Source organism: Gossypium hirsutum, chromosome A12 (genome assembly GCF_007990345.1).
Source record: "Gossypium hirsutum isolate 1008001.06 chromosome A12, Gossypium_hirsutum_v2.1, whole genome shotgun sequence".
NCBI classification, from domain to species: Eukaryota; Viridiplantae; Streptophyta; class Magnoliopsida; order Malvales; family Malvaceae; genus Gossypium; species Gossypium hirsutum.
Window position 1 is genome coordinate 15186036 of NC_053435.1, and position 21412 is coordinate 15207447.

A 21412-nucleotide genomic window follows, 5' to 3' on the forward strand; every position below is an offset into this window, starting at 1 on the left:
AAATTATGATGCTACAATCGTATAAAAGGAAGTAAAAAAAATGAAAAACACATGTATTTTTTTTATCAATTGATTAATTGAACAAATAAAGTAAGGATTGTTTAAAAAATATTATAATTAACTATCTTTTAATTGAAGGCTGAACTCTTAATTTTAAAAAAACATAATTATTTTTATGATCTCAAATAATTGAATTTAAATGTAAAACAAATGACAAATGAGTAAAGTAGAAGGGATTGTTGGGAATATTAAAGTGAATCAAGTAGAGGTGAGAGCCTAGGCAAAATCATTGGATTATTATTGATATGCATGAATAAAGAAGGGGCTGATTTTTAATAGAAATTTTGAAATATCTATATTGTTATTGAAGTATTTTATTGAATTGTATCAATGCAATTATAAAAATAATTTTTTAAAATTTATAACTAATATGATTATAATGAAATTTTGGTTATTTTTACATTTTTATATCATCTTTAAATAAAATAATTAAAAATTACAATTCTAAGAATCAAACACATATTTAATATATTTAATAGCATTAAAATACAAATTCATTACCACCCCATCTATATTCATTATTAAAAAAAATAAAAGAAAAATATTTTTTTCACCCATATTGTAGGTGTAACAAAATATATTTATCTTATTTTCATAACATACATGGTATTGCAAATGAGGCCTTGGTACTAGAGATGATCATGGGTCCGATCCGATTCAAAAAATAGACCTAAAATTTTGCCTAAGTCCAACTTAGATAAAAATACCCGTATTAAATTTTTTATATCATTATTTTTAATAAAAATATAATATATCAAATACACTTAAAACATTAAAATAAATGTCCAACGGATTGAAAATAAATTAAAAAAGATATTTAATATTTATGCTTAAATAGTACTAAGATAAGTGCAACTTAACAAGCAAATGCTTCTAAAATAGTAGTAAAAGTAACAATAAAATAAGAATTATACAATATCTAAACAATAACAACAAATAGTAGCAATATAATAGCAAAATAACAGCAAAATAGCACTAAAACAGTGAAAACAACAACAGTTTTTTTGGGCTAGGCCGGACCAAAAAAAGCTTACCCAAGGCTCTGCCCATTTAGAGACCGGTTCTCTTTTTTTGTCTAAACCTATTTTTCGGGCATATATTTTTGCCCAAACCTTCCCACTTTTTGGATGGACCGAATGGCCTGGCCCATGATCAAGTATACTTGATACTTCTGGCTAAAGGTTGAGGTCTCGAACTTTGAAAGGTTGGATTTAAGTTTCATCAATTGCAATTGTGATGTTTAGTGAGGCTTGTGTCTAGTTTTTTGTCTATTGTGTGTTGTATTGGTTAAATTCTATATTGTAGTTGATTGAATATATATTTGTACTTATCTTATATTATCTTTATACCATTAAAACTTAAAAAATAAAATTACATGGTATCATATTTTAATTAATTTCAGTAAAAAAATTAAGAATTTATATATGAATTTAATTTATATAATTGTTTAGATATAATTGAAATAAAGTAAAATGAGGAAACTGTTGGTGAATAGAGGTCATAAACATGCATGCACTCCTTCACGATAAGGATCTGATAGCGACCGTAGATTTAAAGAAAAGAGGGTAAGGTGTGGGCAACTGCAAACAGTGTTCATTTCTGGGTTAGGCTGCTGCAAATATGAAATCTCCAAGGAAATGATAATTAAATATGCTGACACGCACAAACTATTCAACTACTGCCCACTCAAATCTGTTCAACAACTCCAACAATCCACACGTGTTTCATATGCGACAATATACTTTAAGCTCGGCTGACTTGATTTCGACCGCCATTTTCACTTTTTTTTATTTAAATTATATCTACAGACTTCTACACAACTAGTTTTTCTTTTATTAGGGTTAATTATAGGTTAAACTTCTTGAGAAAATAAATATAATAAATAAAAAAATAAACAGTTTTTTAAGACAGCCTATATTAATCGTTCATTATTGTGATTAACAGGAGATAAAGTGGTGATTTGGATAATACTGTACCTTTGGTCATGACGAAGAGCCCTAAAAGTTGGTTAAACATTTAGATGATAGGTTTTAGATGGAAGGACTTGGAGATCTGGAAAGCAGACTTACGACTTCTTCAGCTTGCACATGCTATTATAGCATATGACCTTAATATAGTTGGGTAGATTTACTCATAAATAAAGTTAATCACTTAAGTTTGAAAGTCTGCTTAAAAAAATAAAAAAATTTAAATAAAAAAACTTTATCCGAAAATGGATTTAAGTAAAATTTAAAGTCCATTTTCTATAGGAGTCAAGCTTTAGCAGGAACCTAGTTGAACAAGATTTTTTTGCCATAGACTAGAATATATTAGGTTATAAAATTAAATATATTAATTATATGTTAAATAATAGTTATATATATTTATATTATATCATTAGTCCAATAATAATTAAATTCATTACCTATAAAAAAATTATCCAACTAAATAACCGAACTCAAAATATAAAATTTTAAAAATTATATTTAATACAATAAAACAATTATTATATTTATTTGTTTTTAATATAATAAAATATTAATTATATTTATGGTAGTATTTTTAATATAAATTGTTTTTCTATCTGTTTTAATACAATAGAAAATTTTTATTTTATCATTTATTAGTGCATTTAGTGTATTATATTTTTAATATTATTTTTAAATAAAAATTAATCTAGAAAAGATTAAACATGGATAGATTGAATTCAAATTTACCTTCTTTTTTAAACTGGACCAAACATGGGTAAAAGAATAAATTCATTTTTTGAGTCAAACCCAGACTTAAAAAAATTAATTTGAATACTTTACATAGATGTAACCTGAACCATAAACACCTCTACAACTGAATAATGCCACCATAGTACCATACGAAGTTTGCTGAGTTTGCTCAACTCATAGGTTCGCATATTGTGAGAAGTTGTAAATTCGCTCTTGTATAATACATTTGGTGAAGGTATAACATGAACAAATAATTAATTAAAGATCTGGTTTGCATAATTTGCCAGATATTCCCCTTTTTCCCATAAAGATTTGGTTACCTTACACCAATTACCAATACCATAAAAAAGATGGCTAAATTTGTACCCTCATGTTTCCCACCTTTTTTGTCAGTCACATACACACATTATTCAAATCTTAAACAAACACAAATCATCATTCTTCCACTTGGAATGTTATACTTCTCATAATCAGTACACATTACATTATATAATTAAAGAGTTTAAAGGAGCAAGTAACCAAAACACAATCCCATGATATGATCAATGGAATTTTTTTATATTAAAAAAAAGTTTAAACCGAACTCATTTTGATTCAATCATTGTTTCTAGCTTTCTATAAAGGTACAAAATTTTATCATGAACATTTTGAAATGTGATTCATTGAAGAATCATTTGAAGGAAGAATAGAGGGAGACGATAGCATACAGGTGGATATTTTTATATTAAAGAAAACAAATTTTAGTAAACCAATAAAGTGGGAATTGCTAAAATATAGTGCAGAAATGTTTTGGTCTCACAAATAAGAGTTGCAGAGTGATAGAGCATGTTCTAAAATTGAACAGGTTTTGAAACAAATATCAAAGGAAGCGGTCTTTGTCGAGGACAAGCACTACATGTTTCGTCATAAGTTGCGGAGGGGAATTACCACAACAAACACAACCAAAAGACAATTGTGAGATTAATAGATTATGGTTCCTATTAGTGTAACTCTATTCCTGGACCAAGGCTCAAGCTACCCACAAAGTTAAGCTCTCTGCCTTCACACATGGCCACATGGATTATCAGTAATGGAAGTATGAACAATGAATGCCTCAGGTACTACTGTAATCATCCGTTCAAGCCCAATTGGCATGACATTCATTCGAGGCCCTTGGCCCAAAAATATAAGGCTAAAAGCAAAGGCCCAAAGATGTTTACAATTTACTCAAGCTTGAATGCTTGTAGTAAAATCACACTCATACACAAACACTTAAATGTTTCAAAATCTATACAACATAGAATTATTAATGTACCAAACTTCATATAAATATAAAATACCTTAAATAAGATTATGATACACTATGATTATGACGTAAGGACATAATAATTGTTCAACTCCAATTCAAGGATATCCTACGAGTAAATCAAGCGGAAAACACAAATAGGAAGTCGAATATTTCCTTTCCATTAGTCAAGTCTCATGGACAATGTATTACATGCTATTAAGGAAGTCATATAAGAAGTGCAACATAAATCAATATCACAGCTTGAGCATTTGATAATGTTTAACCACGAGAGGTATGCAACATTAAGTCTGGGCACACTAATATAATACCCAAATTTTACTGTAATTTTTACCAAATAGTCGCAAAGATGATCACTTCCTCAAACTTTCAACAATGTAAGATGCATATAGATCCCTACAACATGGAATTTTCGGGTAAGACAAGAAAAAATGATGGATATATTACCAGAAAAAAAACTTTTTCTTAATCTTTAGGTTAAAGAACATCTCTAAACAAAATGCATAATAATGCTGATCTCAAACTAACTCACATGGAATACTTGATGGCTGCAATAGCAGTCTCAGCTGGCAAAAAGTCTTCTACATCAACCTTCTTGTTCTCATTCTTTTTGTCTGTTATTCAATAGTGAAGGATATACTAGTGAAAGAATTTCACATTATGACTGTTAGATCACCACAAAAAACCAACAATGACAGCAGTTCAAAGTCCAAACTACTAACAAGATAAAATTAAATACACATGTGAATGGATACAATCCTCGAAGAAGCGGCGGATTTCAGCCAGACGATGAGGAGGAAGCTGTTTGATGTCTGTGTAATGACGGAACTCGGGATCATCAGCACATACAGCAATAATCTTGTCATCCTTCTCACCCTGCAAAAGCATCTCAACAATGAATGTGTCCGACAGGAAAGAGGAACAGGGGAAGGATAGGAGCTTGTAGAAAGATCATGCAGAAGTCATGGAACTTAAATGTCAGTGATCTTCATTCAATAGTTTTGACTTATTATGGACATTTGATTTCGGACTCAATCACTCAACTCAACAGGAGCAGAATAAGTAAATATAACACAGAAGATTGATGGTTTCGAACAAATAGTAACCCAACATGAGAAAGCTTAATCCGATTACATCCTTAGTTGGTAACTTGAAGTACTTCCACTCCTGTTGTTTCTCAACAGCTACAAGTGCCTTTAGATATCCTATTCAAGTAAAATAATAGAGGCAATGAAGATGAAGCTTTTTACCTGATCAATCATAGGCATTAACCCAATAGCACGAGCACGAAGAAAAGAACCAGGCAAAACAGGCTCCTAAAACATATAAATCATTCAAAGAATCAGTTAATAAGATCAGCTAAAACCCAATGAACCCCACATTATTTCTTTGAGTAAGTCCATGAGTCCATCAGTGTAACAAATACTACCTGCATCAGTATCAGGACATCCATAGGATCACTGTCCTCACAAATAGTCCTTGGGATGAAACCATAGTTGTGTGGGTAAACAACTGATGAGTACAGAACACGATCAACCTAGTTTTTAAGAGAATAATTCATTACTTTCATCGTTTAAAAGCAGCGAAGTAGATGATATATTCTCATTAAAGGAGAAGGCCATCATCTTAGCAATAATCAAAAGAGTCATAAGATACAAGGTTAACTAATAGGCCATGATTTAAGAGGACATGGAAATTTAATCAGTTGGTTCCAAAGAAGATGGCAATTGATTTTTAGAACATTGAATAAATTGACCAGCTCTTCCTCAATCGTTAGAGAAACTTAATCTTAAAAATAAAAAGAAAAGAAAAAAAATGCAATTCAGTGATAAAATGTTCAATTAACTTCAAGTTGTTTGGGGGAGGGGGGCAGGAGGAAACTCTTACTTTTATAAGACCACTGGTTTTGTCGAGCTCGTACTTGACCTTGCTACCTTTTCCAATTTCAACCACCTGCAACAAAACAATAATAATGATAATGGTGATGATGTGATAAAATTAAAAATCCGTTTCTACAACGATTTTCGAAACCAGAAACTTAAACTTCAATAACGGAAAAGGACAATTAAGAAGAAAAAAAACTTACACAGTTAAAAACTGCTGGAGCACCAGGTCCTGCGTCAATATGTAGAGCATAGATGAAGTGAGAATCAGATATGGACTTAATGAACAAGTGATTTAATAACTAATACAAATGGAGTATATTATACCAATCTCCAAATCATGCCAAGGATGAGCAGCAATCGATCTTCGAGTCATCGAAGAAAGGATTCTTTCATTAAGGGCGACGCGAGAGAATCCAGTGCTCTTCCCGCTTGTTGCTTCTCCGTCATTGTTTGCCATACTTCTTTCAATACTCAAAAACTTCTCTATACAACCAAAAGGAAAAAGAACATCATAATCATAATCATCGCAAGGTAAGGATGAATAAAAAAATCAAAATCTCAAAGCTCAAAAACTGTAACTTACAGAAAAATGAGAGAATCCAAAGTGTTTGGCTTCTTTGAGTGAAGGCTTTTTTTGGTATGGAAGGCGATAGAAGAAGAAAATACACTTCTTTAACTTCTTCCCTCACACTCTCCTTGGGCATCGTTCAGCGGTCGGTCCACGCTAAATAAGGGACGTTCGATAGAAATAAAGGTCAAAATCTGACGGATGAAGAGACGGAGATGTGTGAAGAGCTTATTCTTTTTTATATTTAAGAGCTGCTTCAGGTGAACGGCCAACCCTTGGCCTACACGTGGAAAATATGGGTGGTTATTCTTTATTGTGTGCCATGTGTTACCCGCTAATTGAGTTTTATAATGCTGCTGACTGGGGTTTTGAGTTCGGTTGCCTGCCTCGTTAGGAAATATATTTAATTTTAATTTAAAAATAAAAATTAATTCACCTCTAATTTAACAAAAAAAAATAATTTTATTCCTTATTTAAATTTTGGACTGTTTTAACACTCCCTATAAATTTTTATTTATACAACGGTACCACAAACTCAAGCAGGATTATGGCCAATCTTTGCATTACAATTCTGTATTCTCAAAAACCTCACAAAATGATTTGAACAAAAAACATGTTAGAGAATTTGGACATCACATATATAATAAGGATAATTACATGTTATTATTTACTATCATAATAGATTAGCTCAAATTAAAATGATCTAATTTAGTTAGAATTTTATTGGCCTTTTAATTATTAAATAAAGTATGGGCCAAATATATGTAAATACTCTTCTAATCAAATTCTAATATACCAATGTTATAAATATTAGGGTTATGGTCCCTAAATCACACACAAGATATCTTTTCTAATATCTCATCATTAGGAAAGAAAGAGCAGATATTCTCTAAATTTCTTGTATACTAATTTAGAAGATCAAATCCCCAAAATCCAAAAAGTTTCAAGGAATCTATGGATTCAGGTACGCTTCCGCATCTAGTTTTGTTCTTGATTTATTCTTGATGATTTGACATGACAGATCTTGATTTATTAAGTTGTATTTTAAATTTATTTTATAAATCTAACAAGTGGCATCCAAGCCTCGTCATATCGAATCATTGGGAATTGATTCAGGTTCTTTATTTGAATAATTGATTCATGAAATTTCATGGGTTTTATATTTCGGATATATATGTTATTTTTTGAAGATTTATATTAAAGTTTTTTATTATCTTGAATTCATATTAAAAAAAAAATTTGGGTGATTTTCGAATTAATAGATTCAATTATAAAGTTTAAAATATTTGTGTAATATTATTTGATACCTACGTTTTTAAGCTTGATTTGAAAATATTGCGATTCAGTTCCTGTTTATTTGCAAAGCATGTGATTATTATTATTTTAATCCTATATGACATTTAAAAAAAATATAAATGTATATATAGAAATTGATTCATATATATGTTTTGTTTATATATATAAATATATAATATATGCATGCTTTAATTGGTTTAATGTGTGTGGTTTTGGAAAATTATATAAATATATATGTTTATCTTTTAATTTGATTGAAAGATAAAATTAAGGCAAATATTTTGGAACAAATAAATTCAGATTTTGGCTTTTAATTAAAAGATGTCTAATATTTTAAATAAATTAGTTGAAACAAAATGCCGCCAAAGTGACATCTTTTGTGTATATTAGTTTATTTGAAATATTAAGATGGTTATATGTTTTTGTAATTCATGAGTTTATTGATTGACCCAAAGGTAAGTTAATATTTGGCAGAATTACAATGACATCTGTGGTGATAAATGTGTGACAATTATAAGGTATTTTATGTGAGCAATAAGTTAGTCCAAAGATTAAATCATTGCTCGACATAGTTTATTGTCAATGTTTGATTGCTACAACAAGAGTACCGCTTACTGTTAATATTACTATCCAAAAACTTGATATTAATGTCGTGTTTGGTATCTTGAGATGGGATTAGTCATTATCTTGAATTTATTGTTTACTTATGAATATTGATTTAAGCTTGTTTTTGTTCTCTATTCAGCTAATTCATCTTCTGTTGCCACAATATCTGCTAATATAAATTCTATACCCATGATTAATGGGACAAATTTTAAGGAATGGAAAAGGCACTTACTTATAGTGCTTGGCTATATGGACATAGACCTTGCACTAAGGGAAGAACAACCTGCACCTCTCACTGCAGAAAGTACCCCTGATGTTAAGAGGGACTTTAAGACGTGGGATCGTTCAAATCGCATAAGTCTAATGATCATGAAACACAGCATTCCAGAAGCCTTTAAGGGCACAGAATCTAAAGAAATTACTCAGGCCAAGGGTTTCCTTGATGAAATTGAGAAACGTTTTGCTAAAAACGATAAGATTGAGATGACATCACTTCTGACTTCTTTGATATCTATGAAGTATAAGGGTCAAGGAAACGTAAGGTAGTACATTATGGAGATGTTCTATACTGCTTCAAGACTTAATGCACTTAAGATCAAGCTTTCTGAGGAATTGCTTGTTCTTATGGTTTTGGTATCGCTTCCTGCACAGTTTAACCAATTTAAAATTAGTTATAACTGTCAAAAGGAGAAATGGACTCTAAATGAGCTCATTTCTCATTGTGTGCAAGAGGAAGAAAGGTTGAAGCATGATAAGTCTGAATGTACTCATTTGGCCAATGCCTCTAAGGAGAAGGGCAAGAAAAGAAAATATCAGAATGAAGCTGCTAAGGGTCCAGCTCAAAAGAAACAACTCTCTATGCACGGGACACGTAAAGAAAGATTGTACCAAATATCATGGTTGGCATGTAAAGAAAGGGATAATTTTTAATTTGGGCTGTTCTGAGATTAATTTAGCTTCAGTACCTAGAAACACTTGGTGGATATATTCTGGTACTGCTACTCACATAAGTGTTTCTATGCAGGGTTGCCTGAGTTACCGAAAGTCAAGTGATGGTGAAAGACACATCTTTGTGGGTGATGGAAAATCGTTAGAAGTGGAAGCAATTGGGCATTTTAAGTTGTTATTAGGAACTGATTTTTATTTGGATTTAAAAGACATTTTTGTTGTATCGTCATTTAGACGGAATTTAGTTTCTGTTTCTTCATTGGACAAATTTGGATATTATTGTTCATTCAGAAACAATCAATTTAATTTGTCTTTAAATTCAAATGTTATTTGAACTGGTTATTTAAATACCTATGACAACCTTTATTTGTTAGAAACAGTTGCATCTTATAATGAAACCTTGCATGTGGAATCACGTTGTATTAAACGCAAATTAAATAAGAAAAAATCAGCATCATTATGGCATAGGCGCTTGGGTCATATCTCTAAAGTTAGAGTTGAACGGCTTGTGTCTAATGGTATTTTAGAGTCCCTTGACTTCACAGACTTTGATGTCTGTGTCGATTGCATTAAGGGAAACCAGATCAAAACCAAGAGATTAGGTGCAAACAGATCTTCAGACGTCTTAGAATTAATTCATACAAATATCTATGGGTCATTCCCTACGGCATCCTGGAATGGTCAACAATATTTCATAACATTCATAAACGATTACTCACGTTATGGGTACCTATATCTCATTCATGAGAAATTTCAGTCTTTGGACGTGTTCAAAACTTATAAAGCTGAAGTTGAGAATCAACTCAATAAAAGAATTAAAAACGTCAGATCTAATCGTGGTTGTGAGTACTACGGTGGATATGATGGCTCAGGTGAACAATGTCCAAGACCATTTGCAAAATTCCTAAAGGAATGTGGTATTGTCCCACAATACACCATGCCAGCATCACCTAGTATGAATCGTGTAGCTGAAAGACGAAATAGAACTCTTAAAGATATGGTAAGGAGCATGATTGCTCATTCTTCCTTACCTGAATCCCTCTAGGGAGAAGCATTAAAAATAGCAGCTTACATTCTGAACAGAGTACCCAATAAAGCAGTTGCAAAAACACCTTATGAGCTTCGGACAAGTAAAAAGTCTAGTTTAAAGCACTTTCACATTTGGGGATATCCAACTGAGGCAAGGCCTTATAGGCCACATGAAAAGAATTTGGACTCCAAAATAGTAAGCAACTACTTTATTAGTTATTTTGAGCGATCTAGGGGCTATAAATTTTATGATCCCATAATAAGGAATATTTTTGAGATGGGAACTACAACATTTTTTGAGGATGTTGAGTTTGAGGGGATAAATAAGGTTAGAGACATTGCTTTTGAGGAGGAATTGGATTCTAACTCAATTCCTACTATCACTTTTGACGATGTTCAGGTTCTTATACCCATCAGTGATCAAGAAGTGAATCCAGAACCTCTACAAGACAATTTTGAACAACTCCTCATTCAAAATGAGGTAATTGTTCCAGAAGAACAAACTCAACAACCTCAAGAACAAGTGTCATTAAGGAGGTTCACAAGAGAAATGAGAAATGCTATTCCAGATGATTATATTGTATTTCTCCAAGAACATGAGGATGATAATGGAATGATGGAAGATAATCCAATCAACTTTCATTAAGCCATGAAAAGTTCTAATTCTAAAAAATGGATTGATACCATGAAAGATGAGTATAAATCTATGCAAGACAATAAAGTTTGGGAACTTGTCCCATTACCTGAAGGTGTAAAATCAATTGGTTGTAAATGGATATTTAAAACCAAGAGGGATACAAATGGTAATGTGGAGAGGTATAAGGCGCGTCTTGTAGCTAAAGGATATACTCAGAAAGAAGGTATTGATTTTACAGAGACTTTCTCTCTAGTTTCATCGAAAGACTCCTTCAGGATAATCATGGCACTTGTTGCTCATTTTGATCTTGAGTTACATCAGATGGATGTTAAGACTGTGTTTCTTAATGGCGACATTGAAGAAACAATTTATATGGTGCAACTAGAAAATTTTGAGTCGAAAGACTCAAAGAATATGGTTTGCAAATTGACAAAATCCATCAATGGACTCAAACAAACTTCCCGACAATGGTACCACAAGTTTCATCAAATAATTGTTTCGTTTGGTTTTGAGATGAATATTGTTGATGATTATGTGTATCACAAATTCAATGGGAGTAAGTACATATTTCTGGTTCTATATGTTGATGACATTTTGCTTGCCACTAATGATATAGGCTTATTGAACGAAACCAAGAGGTTTTTATCCAAGCATTTTGAAATGAAAGATCTTGGGGATGCCTTTTTTGTTTTAAGAATTCAGATACATCGAGATCGATCTCGAGGTATTCTTGTATTATCACAAAAAAGCTATATATAAAGTACTCAAAAGGTTTGGCATGCAGAGTTGTAGACCAGGTGACACCCCTATTGCTAAATGAGACAAATTTAGCCTTACTCAATTCCCTAAAAGTAGCCTTGAAATTCAAGAAATACAAAAGATTCCCTATGCATCAGCTGTTGGGAGTTTATTGTATGTTCAAGTATGTACGCATCCGGACATTGTGTACATTGTTAAGATGTTAGGCAGATATTTAAGAAACCCTAGTATAGACCATTGGATAGCAGCCAAAAGGGTTATGAGATATCTTCAGAGAACAAAAAATTACATGCTTACTTATAAGAGATCAGATCTTTTGGAGGTCATAGGGTATTCTGATTCTGATTTAGCTGGATGCCAAGATAGTAGGAAATCTACATCAGGCTATATTTACCTGTTAGCCAGAGGAGTTATATCTTGGAAAAGTGTCAAATAGACACTTGTAGCTTCGTCCACTATGGAAGCAAAGTTTGTAACATGCTATGAGGCATCAAACCATGGAATATGGTTGCAGAACTTTGTCACAAGGCTGCGCATTTTGGAGAATGTAGAAAGACCACTCAAATTATTTTGTGACAATAAGTCAGCAGTGCTGTATTCCAATAACAATAGAAGTTCATCTAAGTCAAAGCATATTGACATAAAGTTCCTAGTTGTAAAAGAAAGAGTGCAAAATGGTCAAATATCCATAGAGCACATTGGGACAAACTCCATGATAGTGGATCCACTCACAAAAGGTTTACCACCCAAGGTTTTTCATGAACACACTGCTCACGTGGATGTTACATTATTTGAGGATATCATGATTTAGTGGGAGTTTATATTTCAGACATTTATGTATTTGGTTATTTTCTGATCAGAAATAAAGTATTCAGTTTATTCACTCTGTTTATTATTTTGAAATTGACCTCACTTCAGTTTAAAGAGGACCAGTTGGAAATAGACATGTTTTGATCATATTGCATGTAATTTCCATACTACACATCCATACTTGATCTATGTCATTTGGTTGTGTTAATATACGTGATCATGAATGGATTTAGTTACGATATTTGTAACGAAAGTTGCCTTGGTTCTATATTAACATAATTAATGGACGAGATTGTTTGGAATACCTTTTAGATATGATAGTAAAATTTTGAGCTCATAAGGTTATATAATGACATGTAATTATAAAGTAATTAGTATATATATGTTGTCCAAGTGGGAGATTGCTGGAAAATTTGGACGTCACATATATAATAAGGATAATTACATGTTATTATTTACTATCATGATAGGTTAGCCCAAATTAAAAGTGATATAATTTGGTTAGAATTTTATAGGGCTTTTAATTATTAAATAAAGTATGAGTCAAATATGTGTAGATACTCTTCTAGTCAAATTCTAATTAATGATGGGCTAATTAGAATTTGATTAGAACTAATATACCAAGGTTATAAATATTAGGGTTATGGTCCAAATTACACACAAGATATCTTTTCTAATATCCCATCATTAGGAAAAAGAGAGAGCAGATATTCTCTGAACTTATTGTGTGCTAATTTGGAAGATCAAATTCCCAATATCCAAAAAGTTTCAAGGAATCATGAATTCAGGTACGCTTCCGCATCTAGTTTTGCTCTTGATTTATTCTTGATGATTTGACATGACATATGTTAGTTTATTAAGTTATATTTTAGATTTATTTTATAAATCTAACATGGTTCACCACAAAATATTACACACTGACGATTGTACCAACTCTTCCTATATATCCCCATAAACTTGGCCACAAACTCTGCAGAAAAAAAACATGACCATAAGCTGAGGGTTCATGTCAAAGATCAAGACAGATACAGAAACATCATAAGAAATGACAAAGTTTGAATCATAGTATGTATTTCCATCTTACCTTCTAATTTCAACAGAGCACTTGTTCCTGTTGGTAGCCTCTTGTCCTGTAACAATACACTCGAGTTATTTTTTTGTTTGTCTGCAATAACCATATAAAATAAGTTGAGGACAGCAACTTACATAGTAAGCGTGCCAATAATAGAGTTCCCTTTTTAAACCAGCTTCAACGTGATTAAGAAATTGTTCTACCAGCTTCTGCATGTTGGGAAATCAACTATATATATGAGAAGAGCAATGAGAGTCTGGGTAACCTTTTTATTGTATTATTTGAGGGTTTCAAATTCATCACCTGGAGGATCAGTTTAGGATGAACAAAATCCACAAGAAGCTTTTGAAGCTTTCCTCGCACAATGCATAATCTGATAGAACCATATATGCTGAATGTCATTTCTGTTTTAATGAGTATTAAAAACCGTCTCCTTTCCTTGTTGTGATACCCAAATTTCAAGTGTAAAATTATGAAAATACTCAAATTTATACCTGATGACTACTCAAAAGTTGATACTTCCGCATCAAAATCACATTTCCTCATAGGACTCCACAAGATAGAAGGAATAAAAAGAAGAAAAAGCTGAACAACTTACCTTCTATGTGCTGGATCAGCTAGGATTTCTGATGCGAGTTCTGTCAAAACCTCTTCCCATTCAAGTGGGATTGGTTGATCGTCAGTAAAAGGATAGCTGCTTAGGCATGTGCATCTCATCAACAACTATTGTTTGCAGTCTTTACATGGGGTGGGTGGGGGAAATGGCTTACTTTCATAATTTTATTGGAAATTAATGTTGGGAGATTTGCTTCAAGTTCTTACTTGTGTGCTTTGCAGGCTTCAAGAGCCATGATTGCTTTCCTCAGGTTTTGCTTTGATTTGGCTGCAATCTTAGCAGCAAAATTCATGGATAGATCAAATTCCTCTTTCCTTGCTATCTGAATAAGTACCTCCATGATCTGCAAAGTTAACACTCAGCAGGCTAACGTTGAACAAATGAAAGCAACTGGCAAGACAAGTTATTTGATCAACCCTACACAATGTTTTATATGCCCTAATTTAACCAAAAGATTCATTATCACAAATGGTATTGGTCTCATCTTTTTCCATGAAAGGCAACGAAGGAAAGTTACTTCACATTTACCCTTGGCTGTCACGGATTGTAATAACGATCATACTGCAATAGTGCAAAACCCTCCCTTTCTTGAGGAGCTTGGAAAGGCTAACCATGGGCATGTCATTGAACAAAATGAAAGCAACCAACCAGGCATGTTGATATATGACGATTTCCATATACATTTAACTGTAAAAAGAATTAAGTTACACTGCCAAATTATAGGGATACTTACTTCATGTGTTACTGGCGTATCTACTTTTATAACTTTGCAGCGATTCGTTACTGAGTCTAGGATATCTATGTCATCTTCACAGCAGAGTATGAACTTACAGGAATCCGAATGATAGTCCATTATCCATTTTACCAAGTGGTGAATATTATCTGGTGCCTTGTCAACATCATGAAGAACTATAACTGAAACAAACACAAACAAAACTTTATTACTAAGTTGATTGCTTTAAACTGTTTAAGAGGAAGTTTGCTTATACTGCATATGGAAGAAAAAAATAAAAAAACCAAACCTTTGTGGTTTGTCTTAAAACTAGCAGTGCTGGTTTCAGGGGTAATTGCATAATAGGAGCTTATTTCTTTGACCAATCCCATTAATGCATATTTAGCATTTCCCAAGTTGACATTAAGCTCCACATGATGAGCACTCGAAACAAGTGGAACAATAACTTGCATTGGCCTTTTCTCCTGTCCAGATTCAGATCACAAACATTTCAAAACTCTAAATACGTAAAATGTGAAATTACCTAAAATGTTGCTTATATAGTACCTGAACTTGGAATTTTCTTAGTTCATGAGATACCTTAAGAAAAAGGGAAAAGCAAAGACTAGAGTCAGCCTGAACAAAGTTTTAAAATGTCAAACACGATCTGGTAATCTATTTAGAAATTGCTAGACATACATTCCAACTAGGGTCGCCATATATTTCTCGCAGGAAAGCCATTGTTAGTGCCCTTTTCCCAGAACCAGATGGTCCTTTGAACAATATATGAAGACAACTTTCATAGGATACCTAACAGATGCAAGAAACCATAAGGGAAGAACTTTACAATTGACATAACACATCATTTCTTTTTCTGTCATGGAATAGAATTGCAGCATGCTGAGTGGATGAGAAATCAGATGAGGAATAAAAGGCTTTTTGGCAAAGCACTTACAAGTTGCTTCAGAAGCTGAGCTTCTTGCTTGTGACAGGTGAATCCATCCAAAGAAGTTGGTTGATATTTATCAGCCCAAAACTGCCTTAGTTTTTCAACTACAATTGCCTTCCCAATGAAAGAGGCCTCGTTGAAATCTTGCTTTTCTGATGATTTCTTTGAGGTCCTGCAGGGTCCTCTCCTCATCACGCAAGCAAACCATGTCTCACTTTGTCCCTTTAGTCTATTTGCTATGAACTTCCCAGAGTTTACACTACTACTCCTCCCACTACTATCACTTATCTTACTATTTTGAGTGCTAAGCTTTAAGCCTGCACTCGATGAGAACCCTCGAGCTTTTGGATCAACATTTCCATTAGCTCTCATTCGTTGATGGGAAGAAAAATCATTTTGTTCGAACATTGGTGGCTTTGGGAGAACATAGTTCCCAAAGCTTCCGTTATTTGTCAACACATTGTTTTGCATTGGCGAGGCCCCAGCATCACGAGAAAAGAAGATATCACCAGGTGAAATGGACTCCGTGCTTTCGAACATACAAGCATTATACATAGGACTTCTAGAAATCATTTCATTGGCCACCATTTCATTGATTTCACCTACTGTTCTTTGCTTGTGTACCATGCTCCTTGAGATTGGTGACGGTGTCCTCCGATCCCCTCTCTGTCGTGGTGCAGTCACTGATCGACGGCTATAGTCACTCCCTTTACCAGCCTCAAGAAACTGTCCTATTGTTGCTCTTCCCTCTCTTTTTGGAATTCTACGACTTTGCTTCCTAAATAAGCCAGAAGTGTTACCATTTCCCATTTCAGTAATCAAGTTATGGTCCTCTCTTCCAGGTTTATAAGGAGAAACATGCCTCCGATTCTCACGTTTTGACTTCGAAAAGGGGCTAACATTTCGACCATCATCTCTCCTTGTCTTGTAAGGAGACCTGCTGTTGTGTCTCCTTGGAAGGGGACTTGTTCCAGGTGGAGAACCGTTTTCGTATTCAACCTTTCGGTTGAGTCTCAAAGGACTAATGTTTCTAGGCAAATTGAACACCATGTTATCTGCTTCAACAAGCATGGATGTTCTGTTCTTTCGGTTATGATGATCTTGCCATTCAGTCTCTGTATCTGATGGCTCATAACCACTTCGCCTTTGCTTCATTGGAGTATAGGAATGACGCTTAGAAGCTTTGCTGCTTTGCGACAAGTTATCCATTTTTTTTCTTCTGAAACTGGACCAAAACTCTCGGCCAACTTGTTTTGTCTTAACAATGTTAAAACAAGCTAGGATGGGGCAAGAATTCGGCGGTAGTGTACCCAAATAAGCGTGGATGAAGATGCTTATTGAATCTAAGGAATGTGATGGTTATAAAGCATACAGCGACAAAGACTATGTCCTTTGGGGTGAACAGTTTAAGGTTTTATTCCAGCAATTTCAAAACTTCCATACATTTTGTTTCTTGTGATCTCTAAGCTTCCTTCGAGGATGCTTTTGTCTCATCCTTTTATGTCTCTTTGTAGTATTAGTTGCTTGGCTGGTAACAGACGAACAAGTTCCACTATTGAACTTTTCATTTTCACTTAACGCCGTGTTTAAGTAATCCAACTCTTAAAAAGTTCAATATTGTTCCAGTCGGAATTTTGTGTCTGACTATATGGGGAACTCTATTGGATTCACGAAGTGAGAGTAAGGTTAGACAAGGCATTCTCACTTTGTGAACACATAAAACTCTTGACAGGATCGAGAGACAAAACTCTAACCGAGAATAATGCATGACTTGTTGAGGGTCCAACCCTCAACATACCATGTCGGATACTTGTATATAATCTGGATCGCGTCAACACATGTGTTTGACATTTATCTCCATTCGGGTAACATTGTTTATAAGTCCTCGTCATTTACTGCATGTCCAATCTCTCCCAGGAAGCTACAGCTGCTTAATTGCCCCTTTTTTTTCCATTTAAATTTGATTAATTTATTGTAAAGGTGACTCTAGATACTCAAAACCTGTTGGCTTTCATAAACATTAAACATGGACAACTTTTTTTATTAAGTTATTTTAGTATCTGGCGATGGTAATTTGGACCTTTTGAACTTAGAAAACAAGGCCAGCTACATTTGGCAGCCTTATCCGTTGTCTTTTTTGTTGCATAAAAGGTTCTGCAAAAACATCAAAAGGAAAAAATTTCTTGAAATGTTGTCATTTGGATTGCAAACAAGGGCATAACTGCAACAGAAGTTGTTTCAACACTGCATGGTTTCTTTGTTAGGCATACAAAGTTGGCGTATTTTACACAAACTGATTCAGGTACTCATCAACACTAGTATATTTCAGTTCAGGATAAAGCTCAGATGCCTCCACACCGAACCAAGCTTCTATACTGAAATTCGGAGCCTCTCCCTTCACAAACATAGGATGGGCGAACGACAAAAAGAAATTCCAGGGAACAGGTGACTCTGTAGAAAACCAAGCGCAACCACTGCTATCATCCTTCATATTTATTGAAGTCCTTCAAGTATAAAAGAATCAGTCAACTCTCAACAAACTTTAACACTTGAGCCTATTTGATTGAGACTAATCACTTTCAATTAGTATAATATGAGCACCCAAAGTTCAAACTCTGGATCATCAAGCTAAAGAAGCATTGATAAATGATAATATAGTCAAATATTTCTGTCTTGTACAGTATGAAACTGCCTATCGTTTCGGCTTCAGATGCAAGCAATAGTTATTGGATACAACAGCTTGTCATCCATTATTAAAAGAAACCAAGAACCTAAGCTGTCAAAAGACAACTGGTAGGTTGGAGGTTTGTATATTTTCCTCTCGGCCATTGGCTTTGACTTAGCTTTCAATTTTAAACCTACTTTGCCAACTGCGACCAACTCCATTTTTTATTTTTTCCCCCTAAACTATTGAAACCAGTTGTTTGAATTTTATAATCTGATAAGCAGAAATGATGTAAAAGGTACAAAGCAACTGGTATGAGTTTTTACCTTGAATGATGTTAAGAAGTTGTTCCTCAGGAACATAGCTCTTTTCAAGGGTCTTGCCAATTTTCCTCTCCCATAGGGAGACTACTTCATTGAAAGACAAAACATTGGAAGGGGGTCTTATATAAAGAATCTTGTTCAAGGTTCTTGGATCTTCAGCTGCTTTAATGGTGTAAGTTGCTATGTCATCTTCCTGGACAAAAATACCTGAAACATCAAAAACACCATTCCTCTATCAGCTGCAATCCTGTAATTGATCTAATACAAGTTGCATTGAAATGTTATAGACATTCTCTCATAATCAAAGTATAATTTAGGGCACAAGGAAACCAGATCAAAGCTTGTACACATATTTACCTTTTGGATTTCCATCTCCAAGTATGACTACCTTATCCCTAGGAGGAACAGTGGCATTTTCCTGCATTAAATTTGGCAAGAAATGCCCTGCAAAGGCATTGGATGAGATATACGTATATGGTATCCCTTCAGCCTCAATTTCTCTTCGAATTTTAGCCTTGATCCTGAATATGCTCGCAGCTGGCTCCACTGCGTGGATACGGTCTGCATCCATGCCAAACTCTGATGGAAGAAATCTCTGAAACTCACCATTTCATGAAAACCTTTGCTTCTGATAAACAAAAGAAGAACAAAAAATGCAGGTAAAATGATGAAACAACTAGCCTTGACATTTCCAGCTTCTTTGATGGCTTCAGTTATCCTTACTTGATCCGCTAGCTGTTGTGTGCCTAATGTGGAGATCACAATGTCAACTTGCTTGATTGCCCTTAACAAGCTCTCATGATCATAGATATCATCCTGTGGTAATCCTTAAACCACCAAATTAAGTAGGAAAGAAGATAATTTTAAATAAACAAATCTGCCAAAGTTGAGCTCCATTAAACCAGTGAAATCATTCAAAGTATAAGACACATACATAAAGAATGGTTACTCCAGAGCCCTTGAAACTCTCAATCAGCTTTGATTTTTCAGGATCAGAAATCTTCCTCTCTCTGACCAATACAAAAGTGGGGTGCCCCAGTTTGGTGCTTGCCTCCACCATGAATTTCCCAATATAGCCAGTGCCTCCGATTATCAAAATTTTGCTTTTCTCAGCCATGCCAAACTCTCAATAGAAGAGGAAATCTGGATATATTAGTTTGAACAGAGGAGGCTAGTGAGTCCCCCCAGTTCGTATTTTCTGATGTTGCAAACAGAAGAATTTGATTCCTTTCAAGTACAAAGGTTCAAAATGGAAGCATCGTTAGTTCATCCATCCTTTTCAATCCTGGCCAGCTCAAATGGAATCAGGATTACCCTTTTCAGGTCAAATCCTAGTTACCATAATGAATCATATATCATGTAGCAAATCAGGATTACCATTTTCAGGTCAAATCCTATCCGCCTTAATTACCGTAATGAATTAGGAATAAATCCTATTCACTTTAAATTACCATAGTGAATCAGGAACAAATCCTATCTATACACACCAATTTTGGCCCGGGCCTAATAAAATAAAATAAACCCAATTACCTACCCAAAACCAAAACCCATTATAACCCTAACCCAAACAAATCAAACCCAAACCCAACTAAAACCTAGCAGCCCAAAAGCTCACTACCTAAACCTATTTTTAGAAAAGGACAAAACCCTAACCCCCTAACAACAAGTGGCTCCGCAACCTACCACTGTTAGAGCCTAAAGTCGCCGTCAACCACCATCACTCTGCCACCGTCGCCTCCTGCAAGGAAAAGAAAGAAAAGACAGGAGCAATTGAAATAGTAAAAATAAGATTTGTAAATCGGCTTTAAAAAGCCCGAATCATGAATGTAAAAGGGGATTTTTTGGTTTTCTTTTGAAAAAGAAAAAAAAAAGAGAGAAAAAGATTGTTAGACACGAATATTGAAAATCAAAAAGCAAAACAATAGAAGGAAAAAGGTTGATTTTAATCTTTGTTTCTCTTATTCATTTAGTTTATTTTTTTGTGATTTATCTCTTTATTTTCATTATAAATCAATTTTAAATAAAAAATAGAAAGGAAAAACTCACCTGGATCTTCGTGGCCTCGACCACCGTCGACGGTGGAGGCCCCGGCGGCTTCAAAGAGCCACGATGAACGGTGGCAATGATGGGTTTTGAAACCCTAGCCGAAAGGAGAAAGGGGGGTGGGGTGTGTTCTCTGATTTTTTTAAACAAGAATGAAGCAAAAATGAAAAAAAATGACTTAAATACTAGGGGTCAAACGGTGCCGTTTTGCACCTGGGCATCTAACGCCGAAACGGCGTCGTTTGGATTGAGCCCGTGTGCGACCTGACCCAGCTTAAAGGGATCCGCGTGTTTTGCATCTGATGGGATATTTACGATCGCGATCCTTCCATATTTTTGACTCTTTTAATTTAATCCTTTTTATTTTCCTTTCATTTTAATTTGACCGCGTAATTTTACCTCCGTTGCAATTTGGTCCTCAGACCATTTGAAGAGGCAGACAGATGAAA

At 34.0% G+C, this 21412-nt stretch overlaps 3 protein-coding genes across 6 annotated transcripts; all 3 read right to left on the reverse strand.

The window, feature by feature from the left end:
* Positions 1–4184: 4184 nt before the first annotated feature.
* LOC107890503 (soluble inorganic pyrophosphatase) lies at positions 4185–6704 on the reverse strand. 2 transcript variants are annotated; one of them, XM_016814970.2, is made up of 9 exons: positions 6514–6704; positions 6255–6413; positions 6131–6159; positions 5932–5997; positions 5474–5581; positions 5295–5360; positions 4800–4920; positions 4577–4658; positions 4185–4440 (listed from the first exon to the last, which is right to left on the reverse strand). In XM_016814970.2, the coding sequence occupies exons 2-9, from the start codon at positions 6385–6387 to the stop codon at positions 4398–4400; spliced, it is 648 nt and encodes a 215-aa protein (XP_016670459.1). In that variant the 5' UTR covers positions 6388–6413; positions 6514–6704; the 3' UTR covers positions 4185–4397. The 2 variants fall into 2 exon arrangements, with proteins under 2 accessions (XP_016670459.1, XP_016670467.1); XM_016814978.2 differs by having other exon boundaries at positions 6255–6408; positions 6514–6647.
* A 5549-nt stretch (positions 6705–12253) lies between these two features.
* On the reverse strand, positions 12254–17141 carry LOC107956541 (uncharacterized). Its single transcript, XM_016892165.1, has 12 exons — positions 15939–17141; positions 15683–15793; positions 15551–15583; positions 15294–15468; positions 15005–15186; positions 14478–14614; positions 14254–14349; positions 13959–14028; positions 13790–13864; positions 13668–13713; positions 13502–13553; positions 12254–12365 (listed from the first exon to the last, which is right to left on the reverse strand). The coding sequence occupies exons 1-12, from the start codon at positions 17139–17141 to the stop codon at positions 12254–12256; spliced, it is 2292 nt and encodes a 763-aa protein (XP_016747654.1).
* Positions 17142–18111: 970 nt separating this feature from the next.
* LOC107890519 (eugenol synthase 1) lies at positions 18112–21099 on the reverse strand. Of its 3 annotated transcripts, XM_041083948.1 has the most exons (6): positions 20967–21099; positions 19855–20658; positions 19602–19736; positions 19278–19515; positions 18924–19127; positions 18112–18383 (listed from the first exon to the last, which is right to left on the reverse strand). In XM_041083948.1, exons 2-6 carry the CDS (start codon positions 20035–20037, stop codon positions 18217–18219), a joined length of 927 nt encoding a protein of 308 aa, XP_040939882.1. In that variant the 5' UTR covers positions 20038–20658; positions 20967–21099; the 3' UTR covers positions 18112–18216. The 3 variants fall into 3 exon arrangements, with proteins under 3 accessions (XP_040939882.1, XP_016670478.1, XP_016670487.1); XM_016814989.2 differs by lacking the exon at positions 20967–21099 and having other exon boundaries at positions 19855–20880; XM_016814998.2 differs by lacking the exon at positions 20967–21099 and having other exon boundaries at positions 18112–18436; positions 19855–20439.
* Between the last annotated feature and the right edge of the window lie 313 nt (positions 21100–21412).

Coding starts and splice junctions, on each gene's coding strand:
- LOC107956541 (XM_016892165.1), bottom strand. CDS start 17,141: ATGGATAACTTGTCGCAAAGCAGCAAAGCTTCTAAGCGTCATTCCTAT. Junction 15,584..15,682: donor ATGGCGACCCTAGTTGGAAT/GTATGTCTAGCA, acceptor CTTTTTCTTAAG/GTATCTCATGAACTAAGAAA. Junction 15,187..15,293: donor TTTTAAGACAAACCACAAAG/GTTTGGTTTTTT, acceptor TGTTTGTTTCAG/TTATAGTTCTTCATGATGTT.
- LOC107890519 (XM_041083948.1), bottom strand. CDS start 20,037: ATGGCTGAGAAAAGCAAAATTTTGATAATCGGAGGCACTGGCTATATT. Junction 19,128..19,277: donor TGGAGATGGAAATCCAAAAG/GTAAATATGTGT, acceptor TTGATGTTTCAG/GTATTTTTGTCCAGGAAGAT. Junction 18,384..18,923: donor ACTTCTTAACATCATTCAAG/GTAAAAACTCAT, acceptor GGTTTTCTACAG/AGTCACCTGTTCCCTGGAAT.
- LOC107890503 (XM_016814970.2), bottom strand. CDS start 6,387: ATGGCAAACAATGACGGAGAAGCAACAAGCGGGAAGAGCACTGGATTC. Junction 6,160..6,254: donor TTGGCATGATTTGGAGATTG/GTATAATATACT, acceptor ATATTGACGCAG/GACCTGGTGCTCCAGCAGTT. Junction 5,998..6,130: donor CTCCAGCAGTTTTTAACTGT/GTAAGTTTTTTT, acceptor GTTTTGTTGCAG/GTGGTTGAAATTGGAAAAGG.